The following is an 18,969-nucleotide window of genomic DNA, read 5'->3' on the forward strand; positions in this document are numbered from 1 at the left end:
AGGAGCGATGTTGAGCATCTTTTCATGTGCCTGTTGGCCACCTGGATGTCTTCTTTAGAGAAGTGTCTATTCATGTTTTCTGCCCATTTCTTCACTGGATTTTATGTTTTTCGGGTGTGGAGTTTGGGGAGTTCTTTATAGATTTTGGACACTAGCCCTTTGTCCGATATGTCATTTGCAAATATCTTTTCCCATTCCGTTGGTTGCCTTTTCGTTTTGTTGATTGTTTCATTTGCGGTGCAGAAGCTTTTTATCTTCATGAGGTCCCAATAATTCATTTTTGCTTTTAATTCCCTGGCCTTTAGGGATGTGTCAAGTAAGAAATTGCTGCGGCTGAGGTCAGAGAGGTTTTTCCCTGCTTTCTCCTCTAGGGTTTTGATTGTTTCCTGTCTCACATTCAGGTCCTTTATCCATTTTGAGTTTATTTTTGTGAAAGGTGTAAGAACGTGGTCTAGTTTCAACCTTCTGCGTGTTGCTGTCCAGTTCTCCCAGCACCATTTGTTAAAGAGACTGTCTTTTTTTTTCCATTGGATATTCTTTCCCGCTTTGTCAAAGATTAGCTGGCCATATTTTTGTGTGTCTACTTATGGGGTTTCCATTCTATTTCATTCGTCTATGTGTCTGTTTTTGTGCCAATACCATGCTGTCTTGATGATTACAGCTTCGTAGTAGAGGCTAAAGTCTGGGATTGTGATGCCTCCCGCTTTGGTCTTCTTCTTCAATATTACTTTGGCTATTCAGAGTCTTTTGTGGGTCCATACAAATGTTAGGATTGCTTGTTCTAGCTTGGAGAAGAATGCTGATGCAATTTTGATTGGGATTGCATTGAATGTGTAGATAGCTTTGGGTAGTATTGACATTTTGACAATATTTATTCTTCCAATCCATGAGCACGGAATGTTTTTCCATTTCTTTATATCTTCTTCAATTTCCTACATAAGCTTTCTATAGTTTTCAGCATACAGGTATTTTACACCTTTGGTTAGGTTTATTCCTAGGTATTTTCTGCCTCTTGGTGCAATTGTCAATGGGATCAGTTTATTTGTCTTTCTGTTGCTTCATTATTAGTGTATAAGAATGCAAATGATTTCTGTACATTGATTTTGTATCCTGCGACTTTGCTAAATTCATGTATCAGTTCTAGCAGACTTTTGGTGGAGTCTATCACGGGTTTTCCATGTTTGGTATCATGACATCTGCAAAAAGTGAAAGCTTAACTTCATCTTGCCAATTTTGATGCCTTTGATTTCCTTTTGTTGTCTGGTTGCTGATGCTACCACTTCCAACACTATGTTAAACAACAGTGATGAGAGTGGACATCCCTGTCGTGTTCCTGGTCTCAGGGAGAAAGCTCTCAGTTTTTCCCTTTTGAGCATGATAATAGCTGTGGGCTTTTCATAAATGGCTTTTATGATTTTAAGTGTGTTCCTTCTATCCCAACTTTCTCGAGGGTTTTTATTAAGAATGGATGCTGATTTTTGTCAAATGCTTTTTCTGCATCGATTGACAGTCTCATATGGTTCTTATCTTTTCTTTGATTAATTTGATGTATTACATTGATTGATTTGCGAATGTTGAACCAGCCCTGCAGCCCAGGAGTGAATCCCACTTGATCATGGTGAATAATTCTTTTTATATGCTGTTGAATTCGATTTGCTAGTATCTTATTGAGAATTTTTCATTCATGTGCATCAGGGATATTGGCCTGTAGTTCTCTTTTTTTACTGGGTCTCTGTCTGGTTTAGGAATCAAAGTAATGCTGGCTCTATAGAATGAGTCTGGAAGTTTTCCTTCCCTTTTTACTTTTTGGAATAGCTTGAGAAGGACAGGTATTACCTCTGCTTTAAATGTCTGGTAGAATTCCCTTGGGAAGCCATCTGGTCTGGACTCTTATTTGTTGGGAGTTTTTTGATAAATGATTCCATTTCTTTGCTGGGTATGGGTCTATTCAAGCTTTCTATTTCTTCCTGTTTGAGGTTTGGAAGTGTGTGGGTGTTTAGGAATTTGTCCATTTCTTCCAGGTTGTCCAGTTTGTTGGGATATAATTTTTCATAGTATTCCCTGATAATTGCTTGTATTTCTGAGGGATTGGTTGTAACAATTCCATTTTCATTCGTGATTTTATTTATTTGGGTCATCTCCCTTTTCTTTTTGAGAAGCCTGGCTAGAGGTTTATCAATTTTATTTTTTCAAAAAACCAACTCTTGCTTTTATTGATCTGCTCTACTGTTTTTTTAGATTCTATACTGTTTATTTCTGCTCTGATCTTTATTATTTCTCTTCTTCTGCTGGGTTTGGGGTGTCTTTGCTGTTCTGCTTCTGGTTCCTTTAGGTGTGCTGTTAGATTTTGTATTTGGGATTTTTCTTGTTTCTTGAGATAGGCTTGGATTGCAATGTATTTTCCTCTCAGCACTGCCTTTGCTGCATTCCAAAGCCTTTGGATTGTTGTATTTTTATTCATTTCCATATATTTCTTAATTTCTTCTCTAATTGCCTGGCTGACCCATTCATTCTTTAGTAGGGTGTTCTTTAACCTCTATGCTTTTGGAGGTTTTCCAGACTTTTTCCTTTGGTTGATTTCAAGCTTCATAGCATTGTGGTCTGAAAGTAGGCATGGTATGATCTCATTCTTATATACTTCTGAAGGGTACAGCCTTTAATTTAAAGTCTAGTTTGTCTGATATAAGTATGGCCACTCCAGCTTTCTTTTGAGTTGCAGTAGCATGATAGATAGTTCTCCATCCCCTCACTTTCAGTCTGAAGGTGTCCTCAGGTCTAAAATGAGCCTCTTGTAGACAGCAAATAGATGAGTCTTGTTTTTTTTTTTTTTCAATTCTGATACCCTATGTCTTTTGGTTGGTGCATTTAGTCCATTTACTGTCAGTCTTATTATAGAAAGATATTGGTTTAGAGTCACTGTGATGTCTGTAGGTTTCATGCTTGTAGTGATGTCTCTGTTACTTTGTCTCACAGGATGCCCCTTAGGATCTCTTGTAGGGCTGGTTTAGTGGTGATGGTTTTCTTCAGTTTTGGTTTGTTTGGGAAGAACTTTATCTCCCCTTGTATTCTAAATTAGACTTGCTGGATAAAGGATTCTTGGCTGCATATTTTTTCTGTTCACCACGTTGAAGATTTCCTGCCATTCCTTTCTGGCCTGCCAAGTTTCAGTAGACAATCCATAACGAGTCTTATCGGTCTCCATTTATATGTTAGAGCATGGTTATTCCTAGCTGCTTTCAGAATTCTCTCTTTATCCTTTTTTTTTTTCCAGTTTCACTATGATGTGTCATGCAGAAGATTGATTTAAGTTACATCTGAAGGGAGTTCTCGGTGCCTCTTGGATTTCAATGCCTTTTTCCTTCCCCAGATCAGGGAAGTTCTCAGCTATGATTTCTTCAAGTACACCTTCAGCACCTTTCTCTCTCTCTTCCTCCTCTGAATCCCAATTATGCGTATATTATTGTGTTTCATCGCATCACTTAGTTCTCTAATTCTCCCCTCATGCTCCTGGATTTTTTTTTTATCTCTTTTTCCCAGCTTCCTCTTTTTCCATAATCTTATCTTCTAAATCACCTATTCTCTCCTCTGCCTCTTCATTCCGAGCTGTGGTCCCCTCCGTTTTATTTTGCACCTCATTTATAGCATTTTCTAGCTCCTTCTGACTGTTCCTTAATCCCTTGATCTCTGTAGCAATAGTTTCTCTGCTGTCCTGTATACTTTTTTCAAGCCCAGCGGTTAATTTTATGACTATTATTTTAAATTCATTTTCTGTTATATTGGTTAAATCGTTCTTGATCAGTTTGTTAGCTGTCACTACATCCTGGAGTTTCTTTTGAGGAGAATTCTTCCATTTCGTCATTTTGGATAGTCCCTAGAATGGTGTAGAACTGCAGGGCTCTTCCCCTATGCTGTCTGGGGTAACGTGTGTTGGTGGCTGGGGCCGCAGTCAGACCCGATGCTGAATGGGGAAAATAGGCAGCCAAGAACAGTCTATCCAGGAAGACTATCATTCAGACTAGAGGGGAGAGAGATTTCCAGTCAAACAGAAACTAAAGGAGTTTGTGACCACTGGAACAGCCCTCCAAGACATGTTTAAGGATAGTCTTTGACTTCAGAGGAGAGACCAAAAGTGAGAAAGACAAGAAAGTATCAGAAAACAATCTCCAGAAACAATGCCAAAAGTAATAATAAAATGGCAGCAAATAGGTATCTAGTCAATGATTCCTTTGAAGGTAAATGTACTGTGCACTCCAATCAAAACACATAGGGTGTCTGAATGCATTAAAAAAAAAAACCCAAACCGATTAATCTGCTGCCTACAAAAGACTCAATTTAGACCTGAAGCTGTCTGCCAGTTGAAAGTGAGGGGCTAGAGAAGTTATCATGCAAATGGATGTCAAAAGAAGGCCAGTGTAGCAATATTTATATTTGACAAACTAGCCTTTTTTTGTTCTTGTATTGTGGTTATGTCCTCTTTGGTATCAGGGTAATGCCTGCTACCTAGAATGATTTTCAATGGGTTCCCTCTATTCTACTATTTGTAGAATTTTGATGAATTTTATCAGTAATTGCTTTTTTAAAAAAATATAATGTTCTCCATTACCTTTTTAATAATTATTTATTTTGAGAGAGAGGAGAGACAAGAGGGAAGAGGTAAGGAGAGAGGGAAATAGAATCCTAAAAAGGATGCCCACTGTCAGTGCAGAGCCCAGTGTGGGGCTGGAACTCACAAAGTGAGATCATGACCTGAGCCAAAACCAACAGTTGGATGCTTAACCAACTGAGCCACCAGGGCATCCAAGGAGTTACTTGTTTAAATGTTTGGTCAATTGACCAGTGAAAGCATGTGGTCTTGGTCTTTTCCAGAATGTCTAATATGTTAGTGTATGATTGCTTTAGGAATCTTTTATCACACTATATATTTCTGTGGGTAACTGTTGCCTCGTTTTCTTTTCCATTTTTTGTTTGTGGGTTTTTTTTTTCAATGTAAATGTATTTAAGGTATTGCCAATTTTGTGTGTTGTATTGGAAAAATGGAATTACTTTCAATGTTATGTTATTGTTTATTTGGGTCTTCATTTTACTTCTTTCTTATTTTTCTTTAGTGTTTCCTTTTACAGAATTTTATCTAAATTTCTTTTCTTTTGTTCATTGAGTGTAATAAAAGAAAAAAGGTGAAATACAGTAATTAACTCAATCATTTATAGCATAAAAAATTGAAAGTGGAGGGTCTAGTAGAAAAATTAGCAAAAATGAATAATAATGGTTACCAAAAAAAAAAGTTCCCTAGGATTGTATATAGATAATGTCATCCTCTAACAACGATAATTTTGCTTTTTCTTTTCCAATTTGTTTCGATTTTAGAATTGTTTTAAGTTTATTTATTTTGAGAGAGTGGGAGTGGGGGAGAAGCAGAGAGAGAGGGAGAGAGACAGAGAGAGACAACCCCAACAGGCTCTGTGCTATCAGCATGGAGCCTGATGTGGGGCTCAAATTCACAAAGTGCCAGATTGAAAACCAACAGTCAGACAATTAACTGAGCCAACCGAGCGCTCCCAATTTGGTTTCCTTTTATGTATTTTTTTCTTGCCTAATTGTTCTGAATAGTCCCCATACTGTGTGGAATGGACATGGGAAATTTGCTTTCAATACCTTATTTCTAATCCTATAGGAGGAGCTTTCAGTCTTCTCATCGATTATGTTGGATTTCAGCCTTTCACGCATACATGATCTTTATTAGGATGAAATAGTTTCCTTTGATTCTTCCTTTAGTGAGTATCTTTAATCATGAAATGGTGTACAATATGCTCACTTCCTGTCCTGTATCAATTAACCCTTTCTTTGTGATCTTTAGTCTGTAATATGCAGTCCCAACTTGATAGTTTGCCATATGGTGAAACACCCTTGAATTTCAGGAGGAATTCCCAGCTGATTATGTCGTAAACTGGTAAAACGTGCTTTTGATTCAGTTTGTTTTTCATTTGTTTATTTGTTTTGAGAGGGAGAGGGAAGAAGAGGACAATGGGAGGGGCAGAGAGTGAGGCGGAAAGGGGATCCAAAGCAGGTTTTTCAGTTTGCAATGAGCTGGACATGGGGCCTGATCTCACGACTGAGGTCATGACCTGAGCTGAAGTCAAGAGTCAGATGCTTCACCGACTTAGGCACCCAGGCTCCCCTATTTGCTTAGTTTTATGGTGGACTTTGCATGAATATTCCCCACACATAGTCATTCATAGTCTTCTATACTTATAGCATCTTCCTTCAGCTTTGATAACCTGTTAAGGCTGGTATGATCAAGGGTTTTCATAATCTCCCTTCTCTTCACTCCCTAGAAATGTCTGGGGAGATTTCAAGTACTTTATCATGTGTGTCTATGAATTATTCCGTGAATTCATCTGGCATAAGCATTTTCCTTGTTGGAAATTTATTTTTATATTTATTTTTATATGAACAAATTTTTTAATGTTTTCATTTATTTTTGAGACAGAGACAGACAGAAAGAGACAGAGCATGAGCAGGGGAGGGGAGGAGAGAGAGGGAGGCACAGAATCGGAAGCAGGCTCAAGTCTCTGAGCTGTCAGCACAGGGCTCAATGCAGGGCTCAAACTCAGGGACTGTGAGATCCTGACCTGAGCTGAAGTCAGATGCTTACCCAAGTGAGCCACCCAGGCGCCCCACTGGGAGTTTATTTATTACCGTTTTAATCTACTTAGTAGTTGTAGATCCGTTGATTTTTTTCTTTTTCTTTCTTTTTTTTTTTTTTGAGTGTGAGAGTCAGTAAGTGGGGGAGAAGGCAGAGGTATATATAGAGAGAATCTTAAGCAGACTTCTTGCTTAGGGTAGAGCCTGATACGGGGGTCCATCACATGACCCGAAGATCATGACCTGAGCCAAAATCAAGAGTTGGACACTCAACCAACTAAGCCACCCAGGCTCCTCTTTCATTATGTTCTTTTCTCCATGATGATGTCAGGTAGGTTATACCTTTTTTTGAAATAGGTACTTTTTTTTTTTGATACCTATTTGTTAGCATGTAATTATTCTTTGTGCCAATTATAATTATTTTGTATCTATATCACATGTACTGTGTCTTGCGTTACTTCTTCACTTCTGATTTTAGGAGAACTTCAATTATTCATCCTTACTTGATGGTGTTATAGATCTGTAAAATTTTTGGGTTATTTCTGAAAACAAACTCGTCCTGTTGTTTTATTCCTACTTTTGCTATATCGTATTTTCATCATTTCTGTTTGACTTTTAAATTAAATGTCCTTGCTTCTAAATTTTGGCTCATAGGATACTTTCCTGATTCTTTGTGGCACAGGAATGTGATTTGTGCTACACCATTAAACAACTACAGGATGATCTATTAGGCTATGTCTTCAACACGTTGTATGTAAGTTTCTGTGTCAAGGAAGAATGACGTCCTGATGAATCCTTCTCAACCATCTTCCTGACATTCTCTGACTGATTTGAAGGTTGTATATTAGAAGTTGTCAGTACATTCATGTGAGAGTAGTAATTGGAATGATGTTCCTTTTTTTGTTATTTGCTATCTTTCAGCTATAGCTTCACATGGCACCCAGAATTTCCTGCCAAAGCCATGCATAGAAGCCTCTTTACAAAATATGTCACTGGGTACATGGAAACATCATGCCCTTGAGAATTTACACTTGATAAACTGCGACAGTGATAGAAAGAATGAAGTGCATCAGAAGTTTTATGAAGGACGTGGTCCAATTGAGACGAGTGCCCATAATAAGAACCTCACGGCCGCAAGTGGTGAAGGACATAAAACATCTTGGAAAACCGCTCTTTTTACATCCACTATTTGTGCAAAGGAGTGCACATCTGTAAGAAGTTCCAATGAAATATGCAAAAATACATATTTGTGCAACGAAAATTTGGAACATTTGGAAAGTTACCCCATCCACACTGAAAACAATGCTTTGAGCCATTGTGAAAGTGGGATTGGATTGACCTTTCAGTCAAATATTTCTAAAACTCAGAGATTCAAAAATGAAGATAAAAGGCCTAGGATGTATCAACTTGGGAGGCGCTTCATAGAGGAGGTGACCGTGCAACATTACCAGAGCATTTTCAGTGGAGATACACTGGCTCAATATAGTGAATCTGAGACACAGTCTAACCAGGGATCCCATGTTAGCAAACATCTGAGGACTCTGCAAGAAAACCATTTTGAATCTAATAAAGATGAGGAAGTCTTTTACCCAAACTCCAAGCGTACCAAGAGTAAGAGAACGCAGAGGGGAGAAAATACTTCTAAATATGATGAATGTGGGAAAGCTCTGAAGCAGTCCTCCAGTATTGCTGATCATCAGAGGATTCGTGTGGGGGAAAACCCATACACAGGTAATGAATCTGGGAACATGTTTAGTCAATCGTTAAGTCTAAATACGTATAAGACAAGTGGTACTGGAGAGAAAAGGTACATTTGCAAGGAATGTGGCAAAACCTTTGACAGGCACTCAACACTATCTCAACATCAGCAAACGCATACTGCAAAGAAAATTGACAAATGTGAAGAAGGTGGTCAAACCTTTAAGGATGAGTCACTCCATGCACACAGGCAAATCCATACTGCACCTCACAAATGTCAAACATGTGGCAAGGCCTTTAGCAAGCAATCATCCCTTATTCAACATCACAGAATGCATACTGGAGAGAAACCTTACAAATGTCAAGAATGTGGCAGGGCCTTTAGCCAGCAATCATTGCTTATTCAGCATCACCGAATCCACACTGGAGAGAAACCTCACAAATGTCAAGAATGTGGCAAGGCCTTTAGGCAGCAATCATCCCTTATTCGACATCACCGAATTCATACTGGAGAGAAACCTCACAAATGTCACGATTGTGGCAAGGCCTTTAGCCAGCCAGCATCCCTTACTAAACATCACAGAATGCATACTGGAGAGAAACCTTACAAATGTCAAGAATGTGGCAAAGCCTTTAGCCATCCAACATCAATTAGTCGACATCACAGAATTCATACTGGAGAGAAACCTTACAAATGTCAAGAATGTGGGAAGGCCTTTAGCCAGCAATCATCCCTTAGTGGACATCACAGAATCCATACTGGAGAGAAACCTCACAAATGTCAAGAATGTGGCAAGGCCTTTAGACAGCAATCATCCCTTACTCAGCATCACAAAATCCATACTGGCGAGAAACCTTACCAATGTCAAGAATGTGGAAAAGCCTTTAATTATTCCTCACGACTTACTGAACATCACAGAATTCATACCGGAGAGAAACCCCACAAATGTAAAGAATGTGGCAAGGCCTTTAGCGAATACTCAGCCCTTACTCGACATCATAGAATTCATACCGGACAGAAACATTACCAATGTAACAAATGCAGCAAAACCTTTAATTTGTGTTCCAGCCTTACTAAGCATCACAGAATCCATACTGGAGAGAAACCTTACCAATGTCAAGAATGTGGCAGAGCCTTTATCCAGCAATCATCCCTTACTCAGCATTACAGAATGCATACGGGAGAGAAACCTTACAAATGTCAAGAATGTGGTAAGGTCTTTCGTCAGCAAACAACCCTTACTCAGCATCAGAGAATTCATACTGGAGAGAAACCTTACAAATGTCAAGTATGTGGCAAGCTCTTTAGCCAGCAATCATCCCTTAGTCAGCATCAGAGAATTCATACTGGAGAGAAACCTTACAAATGTCAACAATGTGGCAAGGCCTTTAGGTTGCAGTCAGACCGTAATGGCCATCACAGAATTCATACTGGAGAGAAACCTTACCAATGTAAGACATGTGGCAAGGGCTTTACCAAATGCTCAGGACTTCGTCAACATCACAGAATTCATACTTGAACCAACCTTACCAATGTAACGTGTGCAAAAGGCTTTAATCACCAATCATCCTTTATTCAAGATTACAGAAATTATCTTGGAGCAAATGTTACAGAGTTTAAGATTGTGAGGGAATTTTTTTCCCCACTTTTTAAAAAGTTTTTCTTCGATAGAATGAGTGGGAGGGTGCAGAGGCAGACACACAGAATGAAAAGCAGGTTCCAGGCTCCAAAGTTTTGGCACAGACAGCTCAGAGCCTGATGCAGGGCTCGGACCCATAAACTGCTATATAATGACATGAGGTGAAGTTGGATGCTTCACTGACTAAGCCACCCAGGCACCCCAAGACTGTGAGAGAACTTTTAAGGACAGCTCAAAGCTACTCTACACCACAGAATCCACATTGAGGATTAACGATACCCAAGTAAACAATGTGGCAAGACTTTAACCAACGCTGATCCCTGATTTCGTGTCAGAGAATGTGTCATAGAGATGATTTTTCACATAGAAAGATTCTGGAAAGCCCTTTAATGGTGCTCAGGCCTCATTCCACACCACCAAATTCATACTTGAGAGATCCTTACAATTGTAGAGAATGTGGCGAAACATTTCACTCGGCTCAAGCCTTACTCACCATCACATTGTTCATACATAGGAGGAACATTGCAAATGTGATGAATGTGGCACACCCTTAGGTGGAAGTCCTACCTTATTCAACATCATAATTCCCATATGAGAGGAAAACTCTAAAATGTAAAGAGAATGACAAAGCTTTCATCTGGAACTCAATCCTTATTCAATATCTCCAAATGCATGTGAGTTCAAACCATTCAAACTTAATGCATGAGGAAAGCCCTTCTTCATAAATATACCATGTGGAAAACATCAGAGAGTACCAAAAGGAAAGTAAGTTGAAAGATTGAAGTATTTAAAAATATATTTAACTGAACATATAATGTCAACACGTGTCACAGGATTCACAGCAGAAAGCAGTAAGTCTGTGTATTCAGACATTACATCAAAATACTTATTAGCAGGAATAATACAAAGGTAAACATTTAGATAATGTATATGCTTATGCTTTAAATGATAAAAGGGATGGCATTTTGCATACATATACTCAATATTTTTACATTAACCTATTTAAGATTTGTGACTAGTAAACATTAGTATGCTTCTTATTCTCAAATCACTTCAGAAAATTCATTTATTCCTAGTGGGTGTGTGAACGTATGTGGCTGAGTATTGCTGCATCAATGATATGAGTTCCCTTCTTTCTTAGGTGGGACTCATACATATGTAATTTTCCATGGAAGGTGAAGAAGAAGAGTTGAATAAAATCTAAATGAAGATACTTTCTGTGCCTCTAACCTTGCTGTAATTATCATGAAAGAGGTGTTCAGGACACCATTGTCCATTTATTTCAACTAAAAGTGTGTATCACAAATAAAATGTTGTACTAAATGATCTTTAAGGGAAAGAGGGTCAGTCCACTGAAAAACGTGATCCAGGTTCATCATAGCAATAGTTACAAGTACAGAATATCAATATCAATATCAATATCCTGATGTAATTGAAAGGAAGAAATCTTCACAGATATCAGAAAGAATATAGCAAAACCTTCCTAAAATGGCTAGGATACTACATTCACATTTTTGAACAATCACCTCAGGCCTGAAAGAATTTCAGTAGGCAAACTTAAGCTGTACATAACTTAAAATAGACTGTCGTGTCTTCTTGAATCTTCATGGTAACCATGGAGCACACTGGTAATCGATACCCAAAAGATAAAGAGAAAAGAATCAGGGTTTACCATTCTTGAAAATCATCAGATCACAAAAGTAAAGAGAAAATGGATAAGAAAGGGAGCAAGAATTCTAAAGTAGCCAGAAAACCATGGAAAGAATGACAACAGTAACTCCATTCCTGTATCAATACTTCCTTTAAATATAAAAGGACTAAATTCCCAATCAAAAGATAGAGATGGGCTGAATGGAAAGAAATCCAAGACCCAGTCCTATGTTGTGCTCACAAGACTCACATCTGCTTTCAGAACACACTCAGCCTGAAAGTGCAGATATTCAAAACGATATTGCATGCAATCGGAAACCCAAAGAAATGGGGTGGCTATGCTTCAGACAAAACAGACTTGAATGCAAGGACTATAATAAGACACGGCAAGGTCAGTATTAAACAAATGGGTCACTTTGTACACGGTTTTTAGTTAATGCGCTATTTGGCAGAAGGCAATAAAGTCTCCCCCTGTTTTGGTTTTGGAGGACAATAATAGTTTGGTTCTTTAACTCGTACTGACACATTTAAAAGAAACACCTTTTTTCTGTAAGTGTGGGTGGTGTTTGTGCAGATGCCTGAAATGTAGTTTGTGTAATGTTTCTCCACATGTGTATCTTATGACGCCTTGAAATGGCTACTTGATATTCAAAAACTGATTGCTACCTTGAGAGGACTGGGGAAAATAAAAAACAATAAATGACAATGTGAGAAAGTCTATTGCTTCCAGATTTTGAGGTGTGTGGGAAAATACTGTTGCAATGAAAATCTTGGTAATTTACTGCAAAAGCAGCCAATAGTTGATCAAAACCAAATTGTACAGGCTAATACATCTTTCCCAGAGTATTCACTTTTCGAACACCATGCTAATGTACCTTGCAATTTTTTCACTCACATGTTATTTACTTTTCATTGTTATCTGCTCTTTTAAACACATCAAGCAAGTTATTTTTTATTTCAGGCATGGTACCGTAATATACCTGTCAGTAAGATTTCCGGTATTTCTGGGCAGTTCTTTGTATACATTTGCAATGATCAGTTTTTTATGGGTCATTGTGTCTATATAGCAGATTTATTTCAAGTTGAGTTCTTTCTGAAATGTTCATCTTCCCATAAGCTAACCTTACATTCCACTTGGGTCCCACATTTTGGATTACATTACATGTGACCAAAGTTTTTATACATTCTATGTCTATTTACTACATAGAAGACATTCACTCCTTTAATGTAGGAGAAAGGTAGCTATACCAAGTACTTAGGATTTGTTTGTGTTGCACTAAGCTGTAGGTTTGTATATGTGTGTAGCATTTGTATTAACAAAACATTTAGTTGTGTCTTGCTTTTTGTTCCATGAATTACATAATACACTTATTGTGCATTGAATTGTTGTGTTGATTTGGTCACATTTGGATACATGTGCATCACTTAATTTTGAAATCATTTTCTTTTATAGATGTAAAGTAATGTTTTATAGTTTTTAGCTGCTTTTGCTAAGAAGAGAACTGAAAAAATAAAGGAGTCCATTCCACCAAAGGATAGAACTTGTATACATATTTATCCCCCCCCCCCATAAAAACACCTATGTAGGTATACAGCAGGATTTCAGCACTGCACTTTCAATAATGGATTGAGTATTCAGACACAACGTCAATATGAAAACATCGGACTTCAAAGACATTCAGCAGACGGACTTACAACATTGCATGCAACAGCAGCAGAAAACTTTCTTCCCACATGGACACAGAACACTCTCCAGTATAGATTATATGTTGGCACACAAAAAGTCTTAATAAATTTATGAGTGAAATTCTATCAAGCATCTTTTCAACCACAATGGCATGCACCTAGAGTCAGGTAAATGGACAAAACTAGAAAACTCACAAATATGTAAAAACTAAGCAACAAGCTCCATTATTCATAATAACCAAGACAAGAAAATAACTTGTGTCCATAGTCAGTTGCGTAGATAATATGCTGCATATATACAATATAGGCTGGCTAAAATGAGCAATGGTGCATTGGTCTCTAAGTCTAAGCACACTGAGGAATTACTGTCTCACAGTTCTGGAGGTTCTTGAAGTCTGAAGCGAGCAGGTGGCAGGGCCACACTGTACCTCAAGAATTGAGACTTTGCTCTTTCTAACTCCTGGGGACTGTCAGCTGTCCCTGGTCTGGCTTGGCTTGTCGATGTATATCACTCCATCATTGACTTCATCATCACACCTTGTTCTGTGTGTGTCTTCATTTTTCTTTTAAGGATACCATCATTGGAGTAAAATTGACCCAAATCTAGCATGACCTCATTTTAACGTAAAGACATCTGCCAAGAGCTTACTGCCCAATAAGGGTACAATTACAGGTAATGAGGGTTAGCACTTGGGCATATTTATTTGACTCACACTATGTAACCCACACTAAGGCTAAAAGACACTAGGTTGTGAAATGTGACTGAAGGGTTAAGGCAAACTACTCATTTTAGGTTGGGAGTGGAGTGTAGGCAGGGACATTAAGGCTGGGCTATATGTGTGGAGAGAATAAGAGGGTAAAAAGAAGTCCTAGGAAGGAGGGGAATAATGGATGACAAATTAATTCGCAAGAGGGAGTGAAGTGACAAGGTTGGGTAGAGAGCATAGAAACATTTTTGCCAATGAAGAATTAAAGAAGATAGGGATGGAAGGGAGATAGTTGCCTGTGACTGGAGTCCTGGGAGTATTCAGTGCTCCAACCAGAGAGAAAGAGTAGAAAGAAAAGATGATGCCTAGGAAACATCATGGGCACAGGGAGTTAGTGTGGGTGGACAGAGACCTTCAGAGCTGGGAGAATAGTTGGCATCAGGAGGCTAGAGGGATCATGAGAAAGAGTCAGGAAGTGTAGAGTTGGGGGTAATAAGTGCAGGGACATGAGGAAACTAAGGACTCCTGATAAATTTTGGCTGGCACACGAGGGCAGTGGACATAAAAGACACAAGAAGTGGGCTGATGTATTGAAATGGGGAAGGAGGAATGAATGGAGAATGGAGTATTTAGGGGCAGTGGAAGAGGAGGAAATTCGGGATGAGGGCTGTGGGATCACGTGAAACATGCTTGTTGGTATAGAGGTCTAAATACACCTGATGGCATAGGGCTCGCTGCTGTCATAGCCAGTTTTGGATCCCCTGCCACTCTCTCCTTTTGCCTCTCCCTTGCTCATGCTCTCCCCAAAGCAAACAAACATGTTTATTTTTTAAAAGAGAAAGAAATACATGTGTCGGGGTTCCTCAGTAGGTGGAGTTTCCAACATCGACACAGGTTTTGATCCAATGGTTCATGGGTTTGAACCCCATATCAGGCTTGGTGCTGTCGTGCTGAGCCCGCCTCACATCCTCTGTCCCCCTTGCTTTCTGACCCTCCTCTGCTCAAACTTTCTCAAAATTAAACAAACATATACAAATTAAAAAAAAGTGCACCTGCAGGACTGAGAAGAGCAATGAAGAAGACTAGAAGTGTCATTTTCAGGGAAAGAGTCAGGTTTCATGGATATCTAGAGACTCCAGGAGTGGAGACTGAGGTCACAATGTGGAACACAGAGAAGAGGGGTGGAGATGGGGGAGATGACAATTGCAGGGTCCCTTTGTACATCATGGATTCATTCTCATTAAGTCTCTGATTTGCACTTGATTCACAATTGTGAGTGGTGTCTAAGTTCAGCCCACAAGGCAAAAACCTTACTTCTATAAAACACCCAGTAATCCTTTCAACTGAATAGACAATAAAGGACCACAGTTGAAATCTTGAGTAAACAGTGAGACTCAACACTTTTTCTCTTCTTCGGACATAACCATGCACAAGGTGTGCCCATGGAGATCATGTGGAAACCATGGTAACAAAATGGATTCTGCCAACAACCTGAATGGTCTTGGTAGTGACTGCGCTTGTAGACGTTCCCAAGTAGATACAATGCCTCATGAACTTTTATTTTATTTTATTTTTAAATTTTATTTTGTTAATAAATGAGATTTATTGTCAAGTTGGTTTCCATACAAAACCCAGTGCTCATCCCAAAGATGCCCTCTTCAATACCCATCACCCACCCTCCCCTCCTTCCCACCCCCGATCAACCCTCAGTTTTGAACCTTGATTTTAACATCAGAGTGCCCTCCACAGAAAGCTGAGCCAAGTCCACTGAATTTCAGACTTATTAACGACAGAATTATGTTTTTATAGTTCCTAAATGCATGAAATTGATTGTGGTAGTGGTAGAAAACAACTACACATTGGCATGTCATTAATTGTAAAATGAAAATGATAAAATCATAAAATATTTAAATCAAGTAAAAATCTTCATTAATTACATACATCAATAATAGATCGATCTTCAAATATAACAGTTTGTCAGGTTGAGGTGGCTCCTGCCTACTATGCAGTTTCACAGTGTATGTAAATTGCATTTGCAATTGTTTAACACAAAGACACTAAAATATTTTGTACTTGGTTCAATGTTTATAAATATTGTCACATCGAACTTATCAAATGCTTTCCTTAACCATGCTACATGAAGGTGATATTTTCACACAGGTAGAAACGGATCTACTGCAACACAGAAACACCTCATATCCCAAGGTAATTGTAAGGAAAACCTCCATGTGGAAACACTCTTTTTTTTATACAACTGCGTGGTTGAAAGTATCTGTCTTCTGTTATCACACACATCTTGAAATGTGGATGTTTCCCTTGTATATATGTGACTTAATTGGGTGGTTCTGGGACATGGGATTGTTGTACCATAAGAACTATTCTTATAATGGGTGGACAATTGCTAAATCACACTGGCAAATAGATTAAAACACAAACAAACAAACAAGGTGCCCTAGTGTTTCAGTCAGATGAAAAACTCATTGGAATTTGGAGCCCAGCTCATATTCCCAGGGTTGTGAGATCCAGCCGTGAGTTGGACCCCACTCTGAGTATGTGCCTGTTAAGACTTTCTCTAATCTCTGCCGCTCTTCCCCTGCTTGCACTATCTCTCTCAAAAATAAATAAATAAATAAATAAATAAACAAACAAACAAACAAAAAGAAAAGAAAAAAAACACAATGACAGCAACAACAAAAAACATAAATCTGGTAGTATCCTACCAAATGTGTTTCCACTGTGAAGTAAATTAAATAGGGAAGCCATAACCTGAGGAGGCTCTAATGCCATGGCAGCCTCTGTAATGAAACCACAACTTAATTCTCAGTCATTGTACTTGAATGGAAAAAAAAATGAGCAAATAATTGCAGTCAATTAGGACTCCCAAAAAGAAGGGAAATGCTTAAGATATATCCAATCAACCACTGCCCTTGCTTTGTTTCCACATGGTCTCTGTAAAAACCTTGCTACCATTTCCTACAGATGGAGCATGTCTATCTATTTGCATACAAATAATAAAGACAAATTAAATGGTCAAATTAAGTCTTGAAAATTGGAATGTACATCAGTCCATCTTTTAACCCTACACAGTACCATTTTCATTTTGATTGCTTTCCCACACGGCTTGAACACCTTGCCCACTTGAAACTAGGGCAGAAGACTCAGCGTGACACCTTTCACAGCCTCTCACCATCCCCTTTGCACATGAACCTAGGACACCAGTGTGACTCTGCCCTCCCTTGCCCAGACTTCACCTTTGGCAAAGGCTCTCCATAGCTCCTGAACAGACAGTTTCCCCAACAAATGTTGTACATGACTGCAGAGGACGGGTTGCACCTATAGCTCCTCCAGGGCCAGAACCTGCATTCATGTGCTCCTTTTCCCATCATCCGAGGTCTCCAGGCACTAGCCTTGAATCCCATCTCAACCAAGCCCACACACCTGAGTTCACATTTTTGATAAACTGACACCAGAGTCTATGTCCAGACCAGTCCTCCCTCTGAACAATGTTGTAACCACATCCAGATTTTTTCTTCTTCTTCTTCTGTTTAATGTTTATTTTTGAGAGAGACAAAGACAGAGTGCACGTGGGTTAGGGGCAGAGAGACAAGGAGACACAGAATCTGAATCAGGCTCCAGACTCTGAGCTGTCAGCACAGAGCCCCAAGCAGCTCCCAAAGCCACAAACTGCTAAATCATGACTTGAGTCAAAGACGGATACTCAACTGACTGAGTCACCCAGGCCCCCTTATCATACCAGAGTTTTTGATGCCCTCTCCCAATTCTGTCTTTCCTGTTGCCAAAACTTCCCACATGTGCACAGAGAGAATGCAGGTGAAGCCCTCCAGGACCCGGATAAGGCCCTTCCCGCAATGCACAGGACCACAGAGAAGGATGGGGAGTGGGATCTGGTTACCCAGGACCACACTGTGTAGTAGAAACTCATAAGCCAACCGTCAGTCCCACCTCTCCAGTGGAACTTCTCACGTCCCCAGTTGCTGGTTTCATACTTCAGGCCTAATATTGTGGGTACACAGCTCAGTTGCCCCAGATTATGTATTGGGAATAGCACCTCTGCCTACATGGGGCTTGCAGACCCTAACAGACACTTCTCCCTTCAGATTCTGTCAAAAATTACCTCTTAAACCACAAAATTTTTCTCCACAGCTCCACTGCTAGTCTCTGATCCTCCCTTCTGAGAACAGAGTTCCTGACTTTTCTACCTGCTGGGCCGCCCAAGTTGGCATTCATACTTTCCTGACATTCAGACTCACATAGAGGAGAGAAAGGACTTACAGTTTGGGGAGTCAGTTTCACCTTTCTGGTTCAAACTGTGCTTCCAAGGTAATATGTCGCATCTCATCTTCCAGTTCTGGGCTGTCCATTGACAGTCACACATTCAAATCGACCAAATACACAAATGCAAATGATTGGCCCATCAAATTTTCCTCAGAGCCTCTATTGCAGCCTTCTTTACTATCTCCCACTCTGCTGTGTATACTTGTGCCCTCACCTCCAATATTATTCTTAATATTATTTTTAAGATAATGCAAAAGAAGGGAAACAATTTCTACTCCCAGGAAGGCTCACCCAGCAACCAAACTCTCCTCGATAAATGAACATACCATACTCATTTCCCAGGGTTTTAGAAGGAAAAACTCACATGAAATAAGATTACCAACCCAAGGTAAAAAAAATTACCTTAAATTCCTAAACCTGTTTGCTTCTCAAAGAGAATATAAATTCACCCACAAATAGGTGATGACAGGAATACCATATGACAGCCTACCCAGGATGAAACAACGTTTGACAAATTACCACGAAAAGAAACAAACAGGGTAAGTCATATACCAAAAATGTACATTTAATATTGACACAACAAAAACACATATAACAATATTGACAATTGACATCTGACTGATTCCTATTTGGATTAAAACTGATACAGT

The 18,969-nt window shown here is 39.1% G+C and overlaps 2 protein-coding genes across 5 annotated transcripts in view; one reads left to right on the forward strand and one right to left on the reverse strand.

Annotated features, from left to right (window-relative positions):
* The window catches only part of LOC102901312 (zinc finger protein 345), a 54,697-nt gene extending 42,349 nt beyond the window's left edge, over positions 1-12,348 (forward strand). Inside the window, 2 exon segments of the mRNA XM_045047126.1 lie at positions 7,564-9,855; positions 9,858-12,348. Coding sequence (XP_044903061.1) covers positions 7,564-9,855; positions 9,858-9,898 — 2,333 coding nt within the window. The 3' untranslated portion in view covers positions 9,899-12,348.
* LOC101086687 (putative protein ZNF720) overlaps positions 1-18,969 on the reverse strand; it is a 257,450-nt gene that overhangs the window by 122,679 nt on the left and 115,802 nt on the right. The gene's annotated exons all lie outside the window — the stretch shown is intronic.

This window comes from Felis catus, chromosome E2, assembly GCF_018350175.1.
Source record: "Felis catus isolate Fca126 chromosome E2, F.catus_Fca126_mat1.0, whole genome shotgun sequence".
Classification (NCBI taxonomy): Eukaryota; Metazoa; Chordata; class Mammalia; order Carnivora; family Felidae; genus Felis; species Felis catus.